At 37.9% G+C, this 13,986-nt stretch overlaps 2 protein-coding genes across 21 annotated transcripts in view; both read left to right on the plus strand.

Annotated features, from left to right (window-relative positions):
* Window positions 1-13,986, plus strand: part of LOC129763203 (disks large 1 tumor suppressor protein-like) — a 70,857-nt gene that overhangs the window by 54,412 nt on the left and 2,459 nt on the right. For 12 of the 13 annotated variants that reach the window (XM_055762052.1, XM_055762062.1, XM_055762054.1 and 9 more), the window contains one exon: window positions 33-185. In XM_055762052.1, the coding sequence (XP_055618027.1) occupies window positions 33-185 (153 nt within the window). Of the gene's footprint in view, window positions 1-32; window positions 186-361; window positions 608-13,986 lie in introns of those variants that run through there. The other variant, XM_055762065.1, reaches the window with a different exon arrangement.
* Window positions 979-13,986, plus strand: part of LOC129763200 (disks large 1 tumor suppressor protein) — a 43,944-nt gene continuing 30,936 nt past the window's right edge. For 3 of the 8 annotated variants that reach the window (XM_055762035.1, XM_055762036.1, XM_055762047.1), the window contains exon 1: window positions 979-1,459. Coding sequence is in view for 1 of the 8 variants with exons in the window: in XM_055762047.1 (XP_055618022.1) it covers window positions 1,457-1,459 (3 nt within the window). In the remaining 7 variants the exon portion in view is untranslated. Of the gene's footprint in view, window positions 1,460-6,382; window positions 6,548-13,986 lie in introns of those variants that run through there. The other 5 variants (XM_055762037.1, XM_055762039.1, XM_055762041.1 and 2 more) reach the window with 5 other exon arrangements.

Consider the following 13,986-nt stretch of genomic DNA (forward strand, 5'->3'; position numbering starts at 1 on the left):
GTACTTTAACGTTTCGTTTTTACGTTTTCTAGGCCAACCGCGTCAAGCAGCAGGAGCAACAACAGCACCAGCAGCAACAACAGTATCAACAGGAGCACAGCAAACAGCCCACAGAGGAGGAAGAGAAGGCTGCTGGAGTGATCCTTGCCGAAACCCCATCGCCTTCCCACTTCACAGGAACCAGAGTGAGTGCATAGAGTTTTCCATCCCACCCCCTACACTACCCGAGTGTTTCCATCCCATCCTAGCGAGTTCTTGAATGTGTATGTACGTGTGTGTTTGTTTATAGACATGAATATCACAACATCTTAAGCATATGTGTTTTTTGGCGTGAGTGTATTTTTGTTCTTTTTTTCTTCAGTTGAATTGAGCCTAAGCGGAAGAGGGACGAGAGCACTGCATGATCGAACGTTCCTATCTCGAGAAACAATACGCACAATTGTTTATTTGCGGTTTAACTCTTGAAAACCTTCATTTTGTTAATTATAATATCATTTCACACCCAGAGTATGTTTCTTATCGCTAAGATATAGCTTGTATTAATTAATAAGTTTTAATATTTTTGTTACATTAAAAAACAGAAATATAAAATGCTTTTTTTTAATTAGATCGTGTTTTAATTTCGTTTACTAAAAAGTTAATGCTGCTTCTTAAACAGGTAAGTATTTTTCTCTAATGAAACCTCCTAAAAATAGAAAACTGTGATACGGTTCAAAGTAGTTTATTTAGCAGCTTTCTTCTGTTCAATTTGTTTTGCTCGATTACTTATATGTCTCACTACCTTATTTACTCGCGGTGGGATTTTTGAAAACCCACCGAAAAAAATATGGCACCGGCGATTGGAGCATAAATTCCTCCGCGTACACGCATACTCCTTCATCCAAAGTAATAATAGCGGCTCTGCTACTAGCCGGCAACACTGCCCAGCTCACGCACACACACCGCTCCAAGCGCAAACCGATTGTCACATCATAACTTTACTTCAAACATGGCAGCGCAGACGTATTAGAAGGCGACGCATTACGAAAGCCGTGCGTCTTGTTGTTTCGGTAATTTGAAACGGAAAACTACCTTTCCAGAGTGCAGAAATGTGCGGTTAACGTTCGCTACGGTCGGTTTTTGCGAATGGAGGTGTCGGAAGCGCCGAAAATGGTGTGTGAACTGATGTAATTGTGAAAATTTGCCAGTGCTTTTCTCCTGTGACTTAAAAATGCGATACCAAAAAAGTTGAGCATATACTAATATACAGCGGCACAGTTCGTTCGCTTGTGTGTTTGGGATAGTGGCTGTGATTTGTGCTGTATACAGTGGGTAGGGAGGAAGAAAACTAAGCGTAATAACATCGAATTGTGTGTAAAAAAAAGGAATAAAAAAAAAGTGAAACGGGACCGGAAAACCGAACAAACTTTGGTTTCCGCTTGTGACATAATACCCGAGAATGGATTATCCTTAACAAATGGTGATTATTGACGTGGTTTATGTATTTTTAATGCCGAACAGCTCCAGCAATTATCCGCGCAATCGATGGGTGGATTCCATGAAAAGAGAGAGAGATAGAGAGTTAGAGTGAGAGAGAAAACCGATTTGACGTGTACCACTATGCATAACTGTGTTTTCATTCATAGCAACGGGACAGTGTTGCGTAAAGTTTGGTGACAAACCATTGGATTATTTCGATCAACGAATGGAAACAAATTGAGCGATAATCAAATAATGAACATTTACAATAGAAATAATTTCTGCGGTATAGGAATCGGTAACATTGATTATATCATTATTTTGCGTAACTAAATGATGGATTAGAAGTGAAAAATCTAGAATTCCCCAAGTTCGTTCACCGCAAAATAGATTTGATTCATCGAACCAAAAAGCAAAACATTCCTTCGATCTGAACACTGGAAATCTTGAATTAATATTTTCAGTTAATTAGACTTTAATTCAAGTATTAAGTGATTAATTTCGAGAAACAGAAAATTAAAAAATCAGAATTTCATTTACTTGTAAGGTTCAATTGCATGAGCTTCGCGGAGCCACCAATTCAAAATTTGTTTACCCAAAGTTTCTCTTATTTCTATGTTTAGTAGAATTTGACCGAATACTCGTGGTTTACTCGAGAGTGTAAGAGCAACAATTTTTGTGGAATTAATCAATTTAGGGATATGAATAAGCAGGGACGAATGACCATCGGGTTAAAGCCCCTTAAAAAAACAAAAACCTGAAACTGGGATATGGACTAGGAGTACCGTTGTCTCAACCGGGCTGCCACACGCACTGTAGCATTGTTCATAATGACCAGGGATAGCATTTGGTGTTCGACTGGCTGTCGAGGGTGAGTGACGGTGAGATGAAAAGATATGACAACCAAAATTATAACAGAAAAAGAACATAAAGGCATTAAATTCTTATACTGAACTTTTCACAAACACATAAATAGACTGCATATAGCAGACGTCTTCGTCACTCAATATTAAGCTCATGCAGGCATAAAACAGTGCTACTCTTTCTTCACGCTCAATGAAGCGAATATAACTTCACCTTCGCACAGTCTCGTTTCATTTCACGTTCATTTCTTTCATTCAGCAATAAAAGTGTCTTATATTCGAATGAAAATTTCGTGAAAGCTCGACCCGTATTCACTGAAACTGATGAAAATGACGATGTGAATGAATGTGCAGTTTTCCAGCATGCATAACAGTTGTCCATGCTGTTGTAAGACTAATATGTCCTCATATGTCTCTTTTAACACGTTGAGCCCCGCGTCGGTTCCCGCATTTCCTGCCTCTATCGAAGCGATCCACCATTGATCCAAACGTCCAGCGCCATTTTATTTTTCCAACCTACTTCCCGGAGAACACCGGGTTTTTGATAACTCCAAAATCAAACAACATTGGTTCCAATGCAAATCACGTTTTTCGAGAGCATGAATAGTGAATATTACGTTCTCAAAAGTCAAAACGTAATCTAAACGTGAGGACTATTCGTAGGTTTGATATCAATTCACATGCTGGCCCCTTTTTATGTCAGTGTTTGTTACGCTGGGTGGGAACTTTACTTTTCCCGATATATCTCACTAATCTTGGTTTCCTTCAAAAGTTCATCAAAGAAGTTATTTTTTTTCGATTTTGTGTCAATACATTTATTTCGAGTGTTATCATTCAATAATACGCTAAATCTGAATGGAATAAAGTGGATTTCTTTTGTTCTTAGATTGTATGATAAGATAGAACTTGCTAATAGTGATGGTTAAGCGACTTTATAAAATGAGTAATGCGTTAAAAAGAAGCTTCAGCGAATTTTATACATTGTTGAACAGTTGCCGTACAATTGCCATAAGAGAATTTGACTATAAGAAGCAGATATTGTTCATGCTGAACCATTGGAATAAGCAGAAAACATCCGATTTCAGATCTTTTTGAAGCACTTGCGGATCAAGCACGATGGTTTCAATATGCCTATTCATACACTTATTTGATGAAAAAGGGATTAATAATAAGGAAGTGCTTCTGTAGCCGAGTGATTAGCGTCAAACATTATCATGCCGGGGGTTCGGGTTCGATTTCCGTTCTGGTTGGGGATATTCGTCAAATAAGTTTCTTCCGATTTGCACTGTGGTCACGTGTATTCTAGAGCTTGTCACTCAGAATACATTTGGTGTAATAAATCCCAACTAAGTTCTACTATTAAAAATTACGCAAGTCAAAGCTACATCGAGAAAGCAAAAGTTTCATTGGGAGCGTTAGTGTCATCCAAGAAGAAGGATAAATTGGAAATGGATAATTTGGAATAAGTTCATAAAATTCATCTTATTCAAGAGTCATATTTTTTTTAGCAAAGAATGTTCAGAGTGATCGAGCTCAGCAATTGCTATCTTGTAAGTTTTAATTCCTTGTGCCTAGTATTCTGCGACATTTGCTCCATCACGAAATTCCATTACTATTCCATTAATTTTTATGTATCCGGAAGAAGATTTAATTTGAAAGGTGTGGTATGTTCAGAAAACAACGTTAATAATGTTTGTGTTTGAAGAAAAAAATCTTCTTGAACTCGACCTTTAGATTTGATTAGCTTTTTCAGAGAAACGATTCCGGCGCTTTGTGGTACTCTCTATTGCTGGCTGGCAATAGGAAGAAGTCACACAGAGCCATGTCTGGTGAAATAGAGGCTAGAGCATCGCTACAGTATTGTTTTTAATCTTGAATTAACGAACAAGCTATGTCTATTGTTTTTTTTTGACGTAGAACTACGTCTTTCATTAAGGGTGCCAAATCAGAAAACTGGTCACGTTTTTATGAAATAAAGTTAACGTTAATAACTATTTTTGCCGCGGTCGGATTTTGGCGATTTTTTTTTTTTATCTGTATTATAGTGATTTTCAACTCATTTGGCTGGTTCGTCACTTTTTACTTCCATTTTTGGAAGAGTGTTGGGAGTGAGAATTGAACTCGTGACCTTTAGCGTGAGAGGCATGGATGTTACCACTACGCCAGATCGCCTCCTGTTTTTGGCGATTTACATACCAAACGAATCGGAAGTTCCCTAAAATTTGATTGATATTCTATACATCACAATTCCCTGGTGTGTAAAGGTTAAAATTCATGAAAACTAAGCGTTCCCATTTTCCCATACATTTGTTCTGTCCATTTGTGTGCTTTCCCGAACAGAACTGTCAATAACGAGCAACTTATCGACGACCAACGGAGGGGGATTAGTAGGATTGAAAGTCTCCGTGAACAAAAGAAAAGTAGAAGAATAAAGGGGAATTCTTGCCTAGAGTATAAACAGTGGATCTCGCTGAGGCAAACTTTCATTCGGCATCGGACTGTTGAGCAATCCAGTTCACTTTGCCTTGCACTGCGCTTCGATCTAAGATTGGACCCCACCAGTGGTAATCCACTTGGATATCGTCGTTTGGTTTTTCTGTTCGTTTTTCGCGTTATGCGTATCGTGTGTTTTTCTTTCCGCGTCATAAATTGGACGCTTCACGTAGTGTGTGATGAGCAAGAAGAAGAGGAAGGCAGGCTCGAGCCCTGCAAAAAACGAACGCATTGCCAGGGGCAATACAATTTCGAGGCAAGCGTCATCTAATGATGCACGCGATGTTGGTGCAATGAAAAGCGCTCGCACTGAACCGAACCTTCGCGAGTGTGACACCGCATCGAACAACAGCGAAGTAGGCGATTTCGGCGCGTTGGTCGAAAATGTAAACGCCGTTACCCAGGCAGCAACCAAAATCAAGCTCCCCCCGCTGGTGGTGAAGGCGGTCGCTCTTGACAAACTCATCAGCGAATTCGCATCGATGGGTGTTTGAGCAGAGTACAAGCTGTATGGCACAATTCAGTCTTTTTCCAAGCAGTTAACATTGTTGTTTTCCGTCATCATAAGGCCTTCGTTGGTGCTATTGATAATTCATCAATACATTAAACTGACGTTATGGCGAAGCAGACGTTAAGGTGCGCCAAAGCATTATAGAATAATATCCGATTGCATAAACAAGCGACTTATATAAAATAACAGCGTAGTTCTACGTCAACAATGCGGTCGTATCTTGGACACAACCTCCTATAATTTTTTGTCTAGATTTATTTTTTTAATTTAGACTTTCATTTTTTTCCTAGTTTTAGCGGCGGAGTGTTTCAGTTAATCATGAAAAAATAGAGAAGCTTTTGATTTTCTTATGAACTGATCAATGCTCTGATTGTACTGTGGTGACTCCTCAACGCTAAGTGCTTCGGATTCTAATTTATGCATTCTAAAGAATTAGTTGTGGTGTGCTCGGTTTCAAATATGGTATATTCTGAATCGTCTGAATTTAATAATACAGAAAAAGTGCATTGCTTGTAACAAAGTACACTTTTCGAAGTAAACGTTTCACCAAAAACGGCGAATAAATGTTATTAACATAAATTATTAAACAAAACTGGCAGCCTGCTGCTGTACCGGAATCCAACTACGCGCATACCATTCAACATCAGCGCAAGCGGTACAATTATTTGATGACACTTTACATTGGCTTGTGTGCGTGTCGCGCATGCCACAACAACATAACAGTGTGACACGGCGAGCTGCGTGCGATGTTATGTGGCAACATTTTTTGAGCACTGTTTCAATGGACAAATAATGAATGAGAGAGACGGACCGACACCGACGGCCAGAGGTGAATGTGTGAATGGTCGGTGGTATGCTTCGGCAGCGCAGGAATACAATCAGTCAAATTGTTTCGATAGGAATGCAGCATGTACGAAAAGTGCTTCCTTCCGCCGTGCGTGTGTTGTGACGTTTTTCCCTCCAGAGAATAGGCCGCTCCCTTGAAAACCATTCGCTGCTATGTTTTGTTTATACTGGACACCCGAATCAATTTGTCGGCTGTCGGCTGCGTAGCTTCTCCACCGCATTCACGCTGCACGGCGATGCAATTAGTTTCCTTCTGTAAATAGCTACGGTTGTCTATTCTTGGCGTTCGATGTGTTTGATTTGCGAAGTGATTAAGTTTGCTTAGCTGTTTCGCGGTTAGCGCATTTTTTGTGATTTGAATCATGGTAGCGAAATAGTGAGTGAGAGAGAGAGAGAGAGGTGGGGCCGATTATGAACGGTTATGAAAGCGAAATCGGTTGCTTTGATTCGACGGTGGGAAAAAAGAAGGAACGCAAGTAAAAAGATTTGGCGCTGTGGCAGATATGAATCGAAGGGGGCGTTATATAATGGATAGATATGCGCGGTTGCAGCAGGAAATCAACAAATAGTTGTGTTTTTCTCGATCTAATTAGTGTAATCCGAGTGCAAGGAATAATGATGCCATCGAAATGAATGTGTCACTTTGTGTTGAAGTTAAACTGATCGGCTTTAATAGTGTAAACATGTTTGTAATGAAACGACTGGTTGTTGCTGCTACAAGGGTGGACCTTGTCTTGAAAATTGTGTGGCTGAGTGTTTTGAATACGAAGAGATGAAAGAGGGAGACAAGGTTTGTCATAGAAAAATGACATCGTTTTGATGGTCTGTGACTGTGACCGCAATATCGCGCCGTGTTGCAAAACAATAACTGACAAAAATTCAAACCTGATTCATAATCATCTGAGTCAACGCCCGCTCGGGTGGCTCTATTTTAATGTCTCCATTGAAATTATACCAAGATGAATCAGATCAACTTCTTGAATTGATGAATGAAACAAGGAATTGACACATTGATAAGCCTTTGTAATTCGCAAAAGTAATATAAATATTACAAAATAATATCCACCTTGCCTGCTATGCGACAGCGGCGGAGGTTTGGTGTAATTTACAAACATTGGAATGCCAATCACGGATTGCTCGCCAATAATGTCCCTTTGCGATTAGACGGATGCGACAGCGAGCGTATGACAAGTTGGATGAAATAAGAAAATTCAGTGGAAACCATAAAATGGCACAAAATATGCTATAAAATAAAGAAGTTGCTGTCAAAACCATTCAAGGGTATTTGGAAGCAATTTTTGTCACGATAAAAAAGTGCAATGTGTTAGGATTACTCAAAGGAAGGAGCGGAGGTTGTCAAAACCCGTGTATATATATATAGCATAAAGTAGTACGTGTACAGTATCTTATTTGTTTTTTACCGAAAATAGTCCATTGTCAAATGCTTTAAAGTACAAGTCTAGTAGAACTGCATTACTTCAAGTTCACTGTCAGAAATGAGTTTAAAGCAAAGAAAATCTATTCTACCAAAAAAAGGGTGGGCTATATATATATGATATAACCGCAAGGTTGACGTGGGACTACCATCGGCTTAGTAATCATTTGTTGTAATAGGAGAACCGGTAAGTATTCTGCAAAAATGGTTACAAATTTAATATTCAAAGTATTGCCCATCGCTAGTCACGACTTTTTTCCATTTTTCTGGCAATTCGCGGATCCCATTGCGGAAATAATCGGATGGTTTGTCGGCTAACCACGAATTTTTGACTTCTGCTGGTGCTAGGTCAACCAGACCATGTTGCATTTATCGAAAAATGTAGTAATCGAACGGAGCAATGTCTGGAGAATACGGTGGGTGATATAGGATTTCCCATTTCAGCGTTTCCAAGTATGTTTAGGCTGGATCCGCGACATGCGGCCGAGCATTGTCATGCTGCAAAATAACTTTATCGTGTCTTTGCTCGTATTGTAGTCATTTTTTCTTCAGGGCACGGCTCAAACGCTTCAATTGTCGTCGGGAGAGATCCCCCGTAATGCTTTCATTCGGTACTAGCAGCTCATAGTACACCACACCCAGCTCGATGTTGATGTATGGTAGGGGTATTCATACGTTGCCCGACGTTTAGGATTGTCGTAATGGACCCACTTTTTATCGCCAGTAACGATTCGATGCAAAAAAAACCCTTTTTTATACCGTTGGAGCAGTTGTTCGCACGTGAAAAAACGGCGTTCGACGTCTCGTGGCTTCAATTCATATGGCACCCAATGTCCTATCTTTCGGATCATTTCTATTGCTTTCAAACGATCGGATATGGTTTGCTGAGCTACTCCAAGTGTATCTGCAAGTTCTTGTTGCGATTGTGACGGATTTTGATCGAGTAAAGCCTCCAATTCTTCATCTTTAAACTTTTACGGCGATCCGGAACGTTCTTCGTATTCCAAGTCAAAATTACCACTTTTAAACTATGCAAACCACGTCTGATACGTTCGCTCAATTGTAGCTTGATCACCATAAACTTCCACCAAAATGCGATGACTTTCCGCAGCTTTTTTCTTCATATTGAAGTGACGAAGTCACACTTCCCGCAAAAAAAACAATCTTGTTGGTACGAAATTCGACATATTCGAAGTGGCAAAAAAAAAAACTATGTGGTTTACGCTTCAACTTTTTGACATATACCGAAAAAGACGCGCAATGATAGTAGCTTTCCAACGAATGTCTGGAAATTTGATTCACTGAAATAATAATCAAGTTACTCCATCTGTTTGAAAAACTAAAGAAAGTTACCGGTACACCTAATATTAATTAAACTATTGATTGCATGAAACAATTTTCGAATTTGACATTTGTTTTGTGAGTAAAAAATTTGAACAAATACTATGCAATACCAATGTCCTGGAAAAAAGGTAATGAAGATGATCGAGTTTCGACCGACATAGCATGCGCTGCCATGACTATTTCGCAAATAGTGACGTCAGTCGTTGTGTTCATCTTTGATTGCCCGCCGCGTTCATGTAAAAATGCTGTTTTCAGGAAGTAATTTATCAATTAAAAACGTACATTTTTGTAGAGCTCCCACTGAATATTTTGGCTAATGTGATAGCGTGGAGTGAATATTTGTGAAATCACGTCGAAAAAGGCGGATAAAAGTGATATTTCCATGTGCCATTTTCACTCCCCCACGTTCATAGAAACAAACGAAATTTCATTTTTTTACCGTTATGAAGTTGATGTTGCACAGGTTCTCAGTGTCGGTGTGTATGTTGTGGGATAATAATCGCCAATTAATCGAAATTTCCCCGAAAATGTTACTGCTTTCGAGAACTAAGCATACGACTGTTCTTTGGACCTTTTTACCACATGAATAATCGAAATAAGCCAGGATATAATTGTTATCTGTTAAAAAACAACCAGTTGAATGATTTCATGAGAATTTTGGCTCAAATTACCATGCAACAGTGAGTATTTTCAACATTGTTTTGTTTCTTCTATATACATTTCATATTGAATGCAAATAGTTACGTCACGATATTTTACTTGCCAATACAGATACACTTCGCTTACTGCTCCACTTCTATATGCACCTCATTGATGCCATACCATGATTTCCCACAGCTCCTTGGTTTTTAAATATGTGTTGGGGAAACCGTAAGTCGGGCCAATAAAAACGTGACAGTTAGGGCGTTTAGATAACGTTTGACATTTCACAGTCATTCAATTGTTTATTGCACAGAAATTAGCATTTTACTAACTGTGATAGACGCGTAGAAATATTTTCTATCAATTGATGCAAACATCTTTCCGATCTATTAACACGTTGAGCCCCGAATTTTACTTGCTGCGCTTTTCATTCAGCACGCATCAAGAGCGTGTGCACAATATCAGTGTCGGTCCCAGCTTCCAAATATGCTTATTGTATAAATAGAAGATAGTCAGAAAGTCAAATAGTCAAAAATGGTTCGAACATTCGAAAACAAACCGTATATATTTTTATTTTCTTATTTTGTAACTGTTATTCCAACAGAATAAAGCATCATTTCATAAAAGTCGGAAGTCCTTTACATGGTTTATAGGACTGGGGCTTCGATTCTGGACTACCCTGCTTTTTTACCAGTTCCAACCCTAATCGATAACTTATGCTTATTGATCGCACGGAGAATAGAAGAATAAAACTGCCGAAGAATAGGCAGTATGTGAGTTTTACTGAGCTTAAACGAGCAGCTACCTCTGCGTGGTGAGAGATTCAAATTACCACATGCTATTGACCGATTACGTTGTTTGGATTGACTGTAAACACAGGATGGCCTACGAATTATAAACTTGTTGTAATTCGTGAGAAATTTGTTGTTAACTTTGTAAAGAAGTGACACGTAATGTATTATTTTTTTTCAAATTGCTCAAATTTCAATTCCTCGCTAATGTGTTCATTTTTGGAAAACGTAATGCAAGTGAAAAATTGAATTTTCGCGCTCGTATGTCTGTTCTCAAGCATCAAACCTTTTTCACCGTGCAGAACTGTAGTCAAAAACCAGATGATGGCACACGAGCAAGAGCTTTAGAATATATTTTTTTGTGTAGAGGCGAATGAACTTCAAAGTTTAAAGCCTCTTAAAAACAAAGAAAGGAAGAAGATATATTTTTTTTATGAAAACAGCATTTTAAAACACATTATTCAGTAGATACACATCTAGAGTTCACAACGAATTGAAAAAATCTTGTTTATCTTTCATTATTATACAAATTATACATCACTGCTCTTTCAAGTAAAAATAATTCCGACCAGTATGGCACCCATGTCCAAATTGAATACGACCGCAAAGGGTTAACATGCGACTGTGTATCTATATAAAGATTATCATTATTTTGACATTTTCATACAATTTTGGTACAAAGTTATGATTTGCAACTAGAGTATGCATTTTGCATGATTTATTTTGAAATGAGAAAAAACCTTTGACACCAAAACTTGAACAAAACGGTTCGAGGAGAATGATGACGGTCCACGACCAGGAGCTCCAGCCATACTGACTTTTGGAAGAAGATTGTTTGGACCGATTAGAGTAAGTTTGAGGTTAAAAAAACACAAAGAAATGACAGCCTGAAGTCTGAGCTATCCAGCCTATTCAAGCAATAGTTAAACACGGTGGACGATCACTGCTTGTCTGGGGCTGTTTTTCTTGGAATGGGGTGGACAATCTCGTCAAGATCGATGTAAAGAAGACTACTGAGTCCTACGTCAATGTCTTGGAGAAAAACTTAAAGCCTCAGGAAAACGAATATTAAAGGCTATATTTTTCAACATGACAATGATTCCAAGTACACCTCGAAGGGTGCGAAACGCAATTTTCAGTCCAAAAAGATTAAAATGCTTGAGTGACCATCCCAATCCCCAGACCCCAACCCCATTGAGCATATATGCACAATAATGGATGAAAAAATCCAATGAATTGGAGTTTTGTATAAATTTGAAAATGAATATAAACAATGGCTTGTTTAAATCCTTTCCATTGTAAGAAATACGTTCATTTTCCAAAAAAAAAAGTCTTGAAAAAGCATTTCGCGTAATGCTGTTTACTTTTTTTCTTTCAAACACTGTACATAGGACATCTGGTAACTTATCGAGAAGCTCTTGATCAACCTGATAAATCTTCATAAACTGCTTTATGATTAGTTCTCTGACACCAATTTGCTAGATTATTTACTTCCGTAGCAATTCAGGCAGCTCAAACTTTTTATTGTCAAATACACAGAACAAGCATGATAGGGAAGTTTGAAAATTCTTGGAAATGACAAACAGATTTCGTTGATTTTGACGTGGGACTACGTCTAACCGGAGTATATGGGGGGTAAAATGAAAACCTAACCACAGAACATGCAGGAAAAAATGAAAGATTGTGAATGCTTATAACTTGAACATTTATTACAGTATCGAAAAGATGTTTGCATCAATTGATAGGGAAGGTTTCTACGCTTCTATCGCAATTAATAAAATGTTATTTTTCATTAGATAAACAATTGAATAACTGCAAAATGTTAAGCGTTATCAAAACGCCCTAACTGCCTCGTTTTGATTGGCCCGATTTACGGTTTCCCCAACACAGCCATCAAAAACCAAGCAGCCTTGGGGAAATCGACATTTCAAATACATGAAAGTATGGGGACTAGGATTGGGCGATCTAGGATCGATTTTCAGAAGATCGATCTTTTCCATTTCGATTTCCGATTTTTTGAATCGATTCATTGTACCCGAAAAAATCGCAAAGATCGATCTTTTGCTTTCGATTTTTTCGATCCTAGAGTTTTTTTTAATGTACATCGATTTTAATCACCTGACAAATTTCATAAACATTTGAATAACTTTCGAGGATGTCAAATTAGGGATAGTAAATAGGAGTGGGCGATCCTGGATCGATATTTAGAAGATCGATCTTTTACTCTCCGATTTCCGATTTTTCGGTCGATTCTTCCTACTCAACTCGTAGAAACAAAAATATTGTAAATTTGTTTTTCAGTGAACATTGAACATTGATTCTTACCAAAAACCACTTGACAAATTTCATAAACATTGGATCCCTTTCGAGGTTATCGAATTAGTGGTCGTAAATTTAGGAGAAGCAGTTTTGTAAGTTTGGTCATTACAAAACAAGTGGTCACAAGTTACATCATCATATTCACTAGGCTGATAGTAAAAATTGTGACGAGATGGGATGTTGACATCAGATCAAACTAAAGCATTCTTTACTAGAACTGGGACTATTACCAATATTATGACTGAATACTAGGCGTATTAAACGATTGGATTCAACGGGATTATCGTCAGCAGAGTTCTATATATTTTTCTATTAATTTATTTAATTAAATAATTCCTTGACGGTTCAAGTTGAATGCCCTGCAAAATACTTTTTTCTGGGATTTCCTGTTTTTTGTGACCTTCATTCTGAGAATCAAACTGAAATGCATTTTATGTTTGAATAGAAATATAAAATGTTAATTTCATATTTAAACAAAAGACAATACTTATATAGAACAAGCAAATAAATTGGAAAAAAGGCATTCGATTTTTCAAAGATCGATTCTTTGGTACCAATTTAATCAGTGAATCGATCTCTGTGCCGTTTAGAAAATCGATCCATCAAGATCGATCTTTTTCTAAAGATCGCCCAATCCTAATGGGGACTTTTGTTCTCACCGAAATGTGTTCCCTAACACAGACTTCAAAACCAAGGTGTCTGGGGAAATTGGTATTGCAAATACATGAAAGTCGGGGGCATTTTTGTTCCGACTGAAATGTGTTTGCCTAACACAGACTTCAAAACCAAAATTTCGTCATACCAAACGTACAAGGACTGTTATTAACATGTTCGTCGCCCAACGCGATGTTTTTGAGTTTCTTGCAAGGCCCAACATGCGAATAAATTATTAAATGAAGATCAAACTTAGTTTGTAGATAACTTTTACATGATCTAGCAATATTTTTCTTAATTTGAAGACGAATTGACAACAATAACATATGCCAAAGTCATATTATATGGGTTTCGCAAAAAAAACTGCAGTACAAACCATCCGTACTACGAATTAATAAAAAGTATAGTATAAACATTATAATAATATGATTATGATTTTATTATTTTTCTACACATCCTGTAGTTACATTTAGATACCTATTCTATCAAATTCCTTCTAAAAATACTATTCAATTTGAACGATGAAAGTGTCACCCATATCTGGGTGACGGGGTGACGAAAGGGTTAAATATACTTGTGACGAAGATCATAATCTAACACAACGCATGAATTGACCTTACATGGCATTAT

The sequence above is a fragment of the Toxorhynchites rutilus genome, chromosome 1 (genome assembly GCF_029784135.1).
Source record: "Toxorhynchites rutilus septentrionalis strain SRP chromosome 1, ASM2978413v1, whole genome shotgun sequence".
NCBI classification, from domain to species: domain Eukaryota; kingdom Metazoa; phylum Arthropoda; class Insecta; order Diptera; family Culicidae; genus Toxorhynchites; species Toxorhynchites rutilus.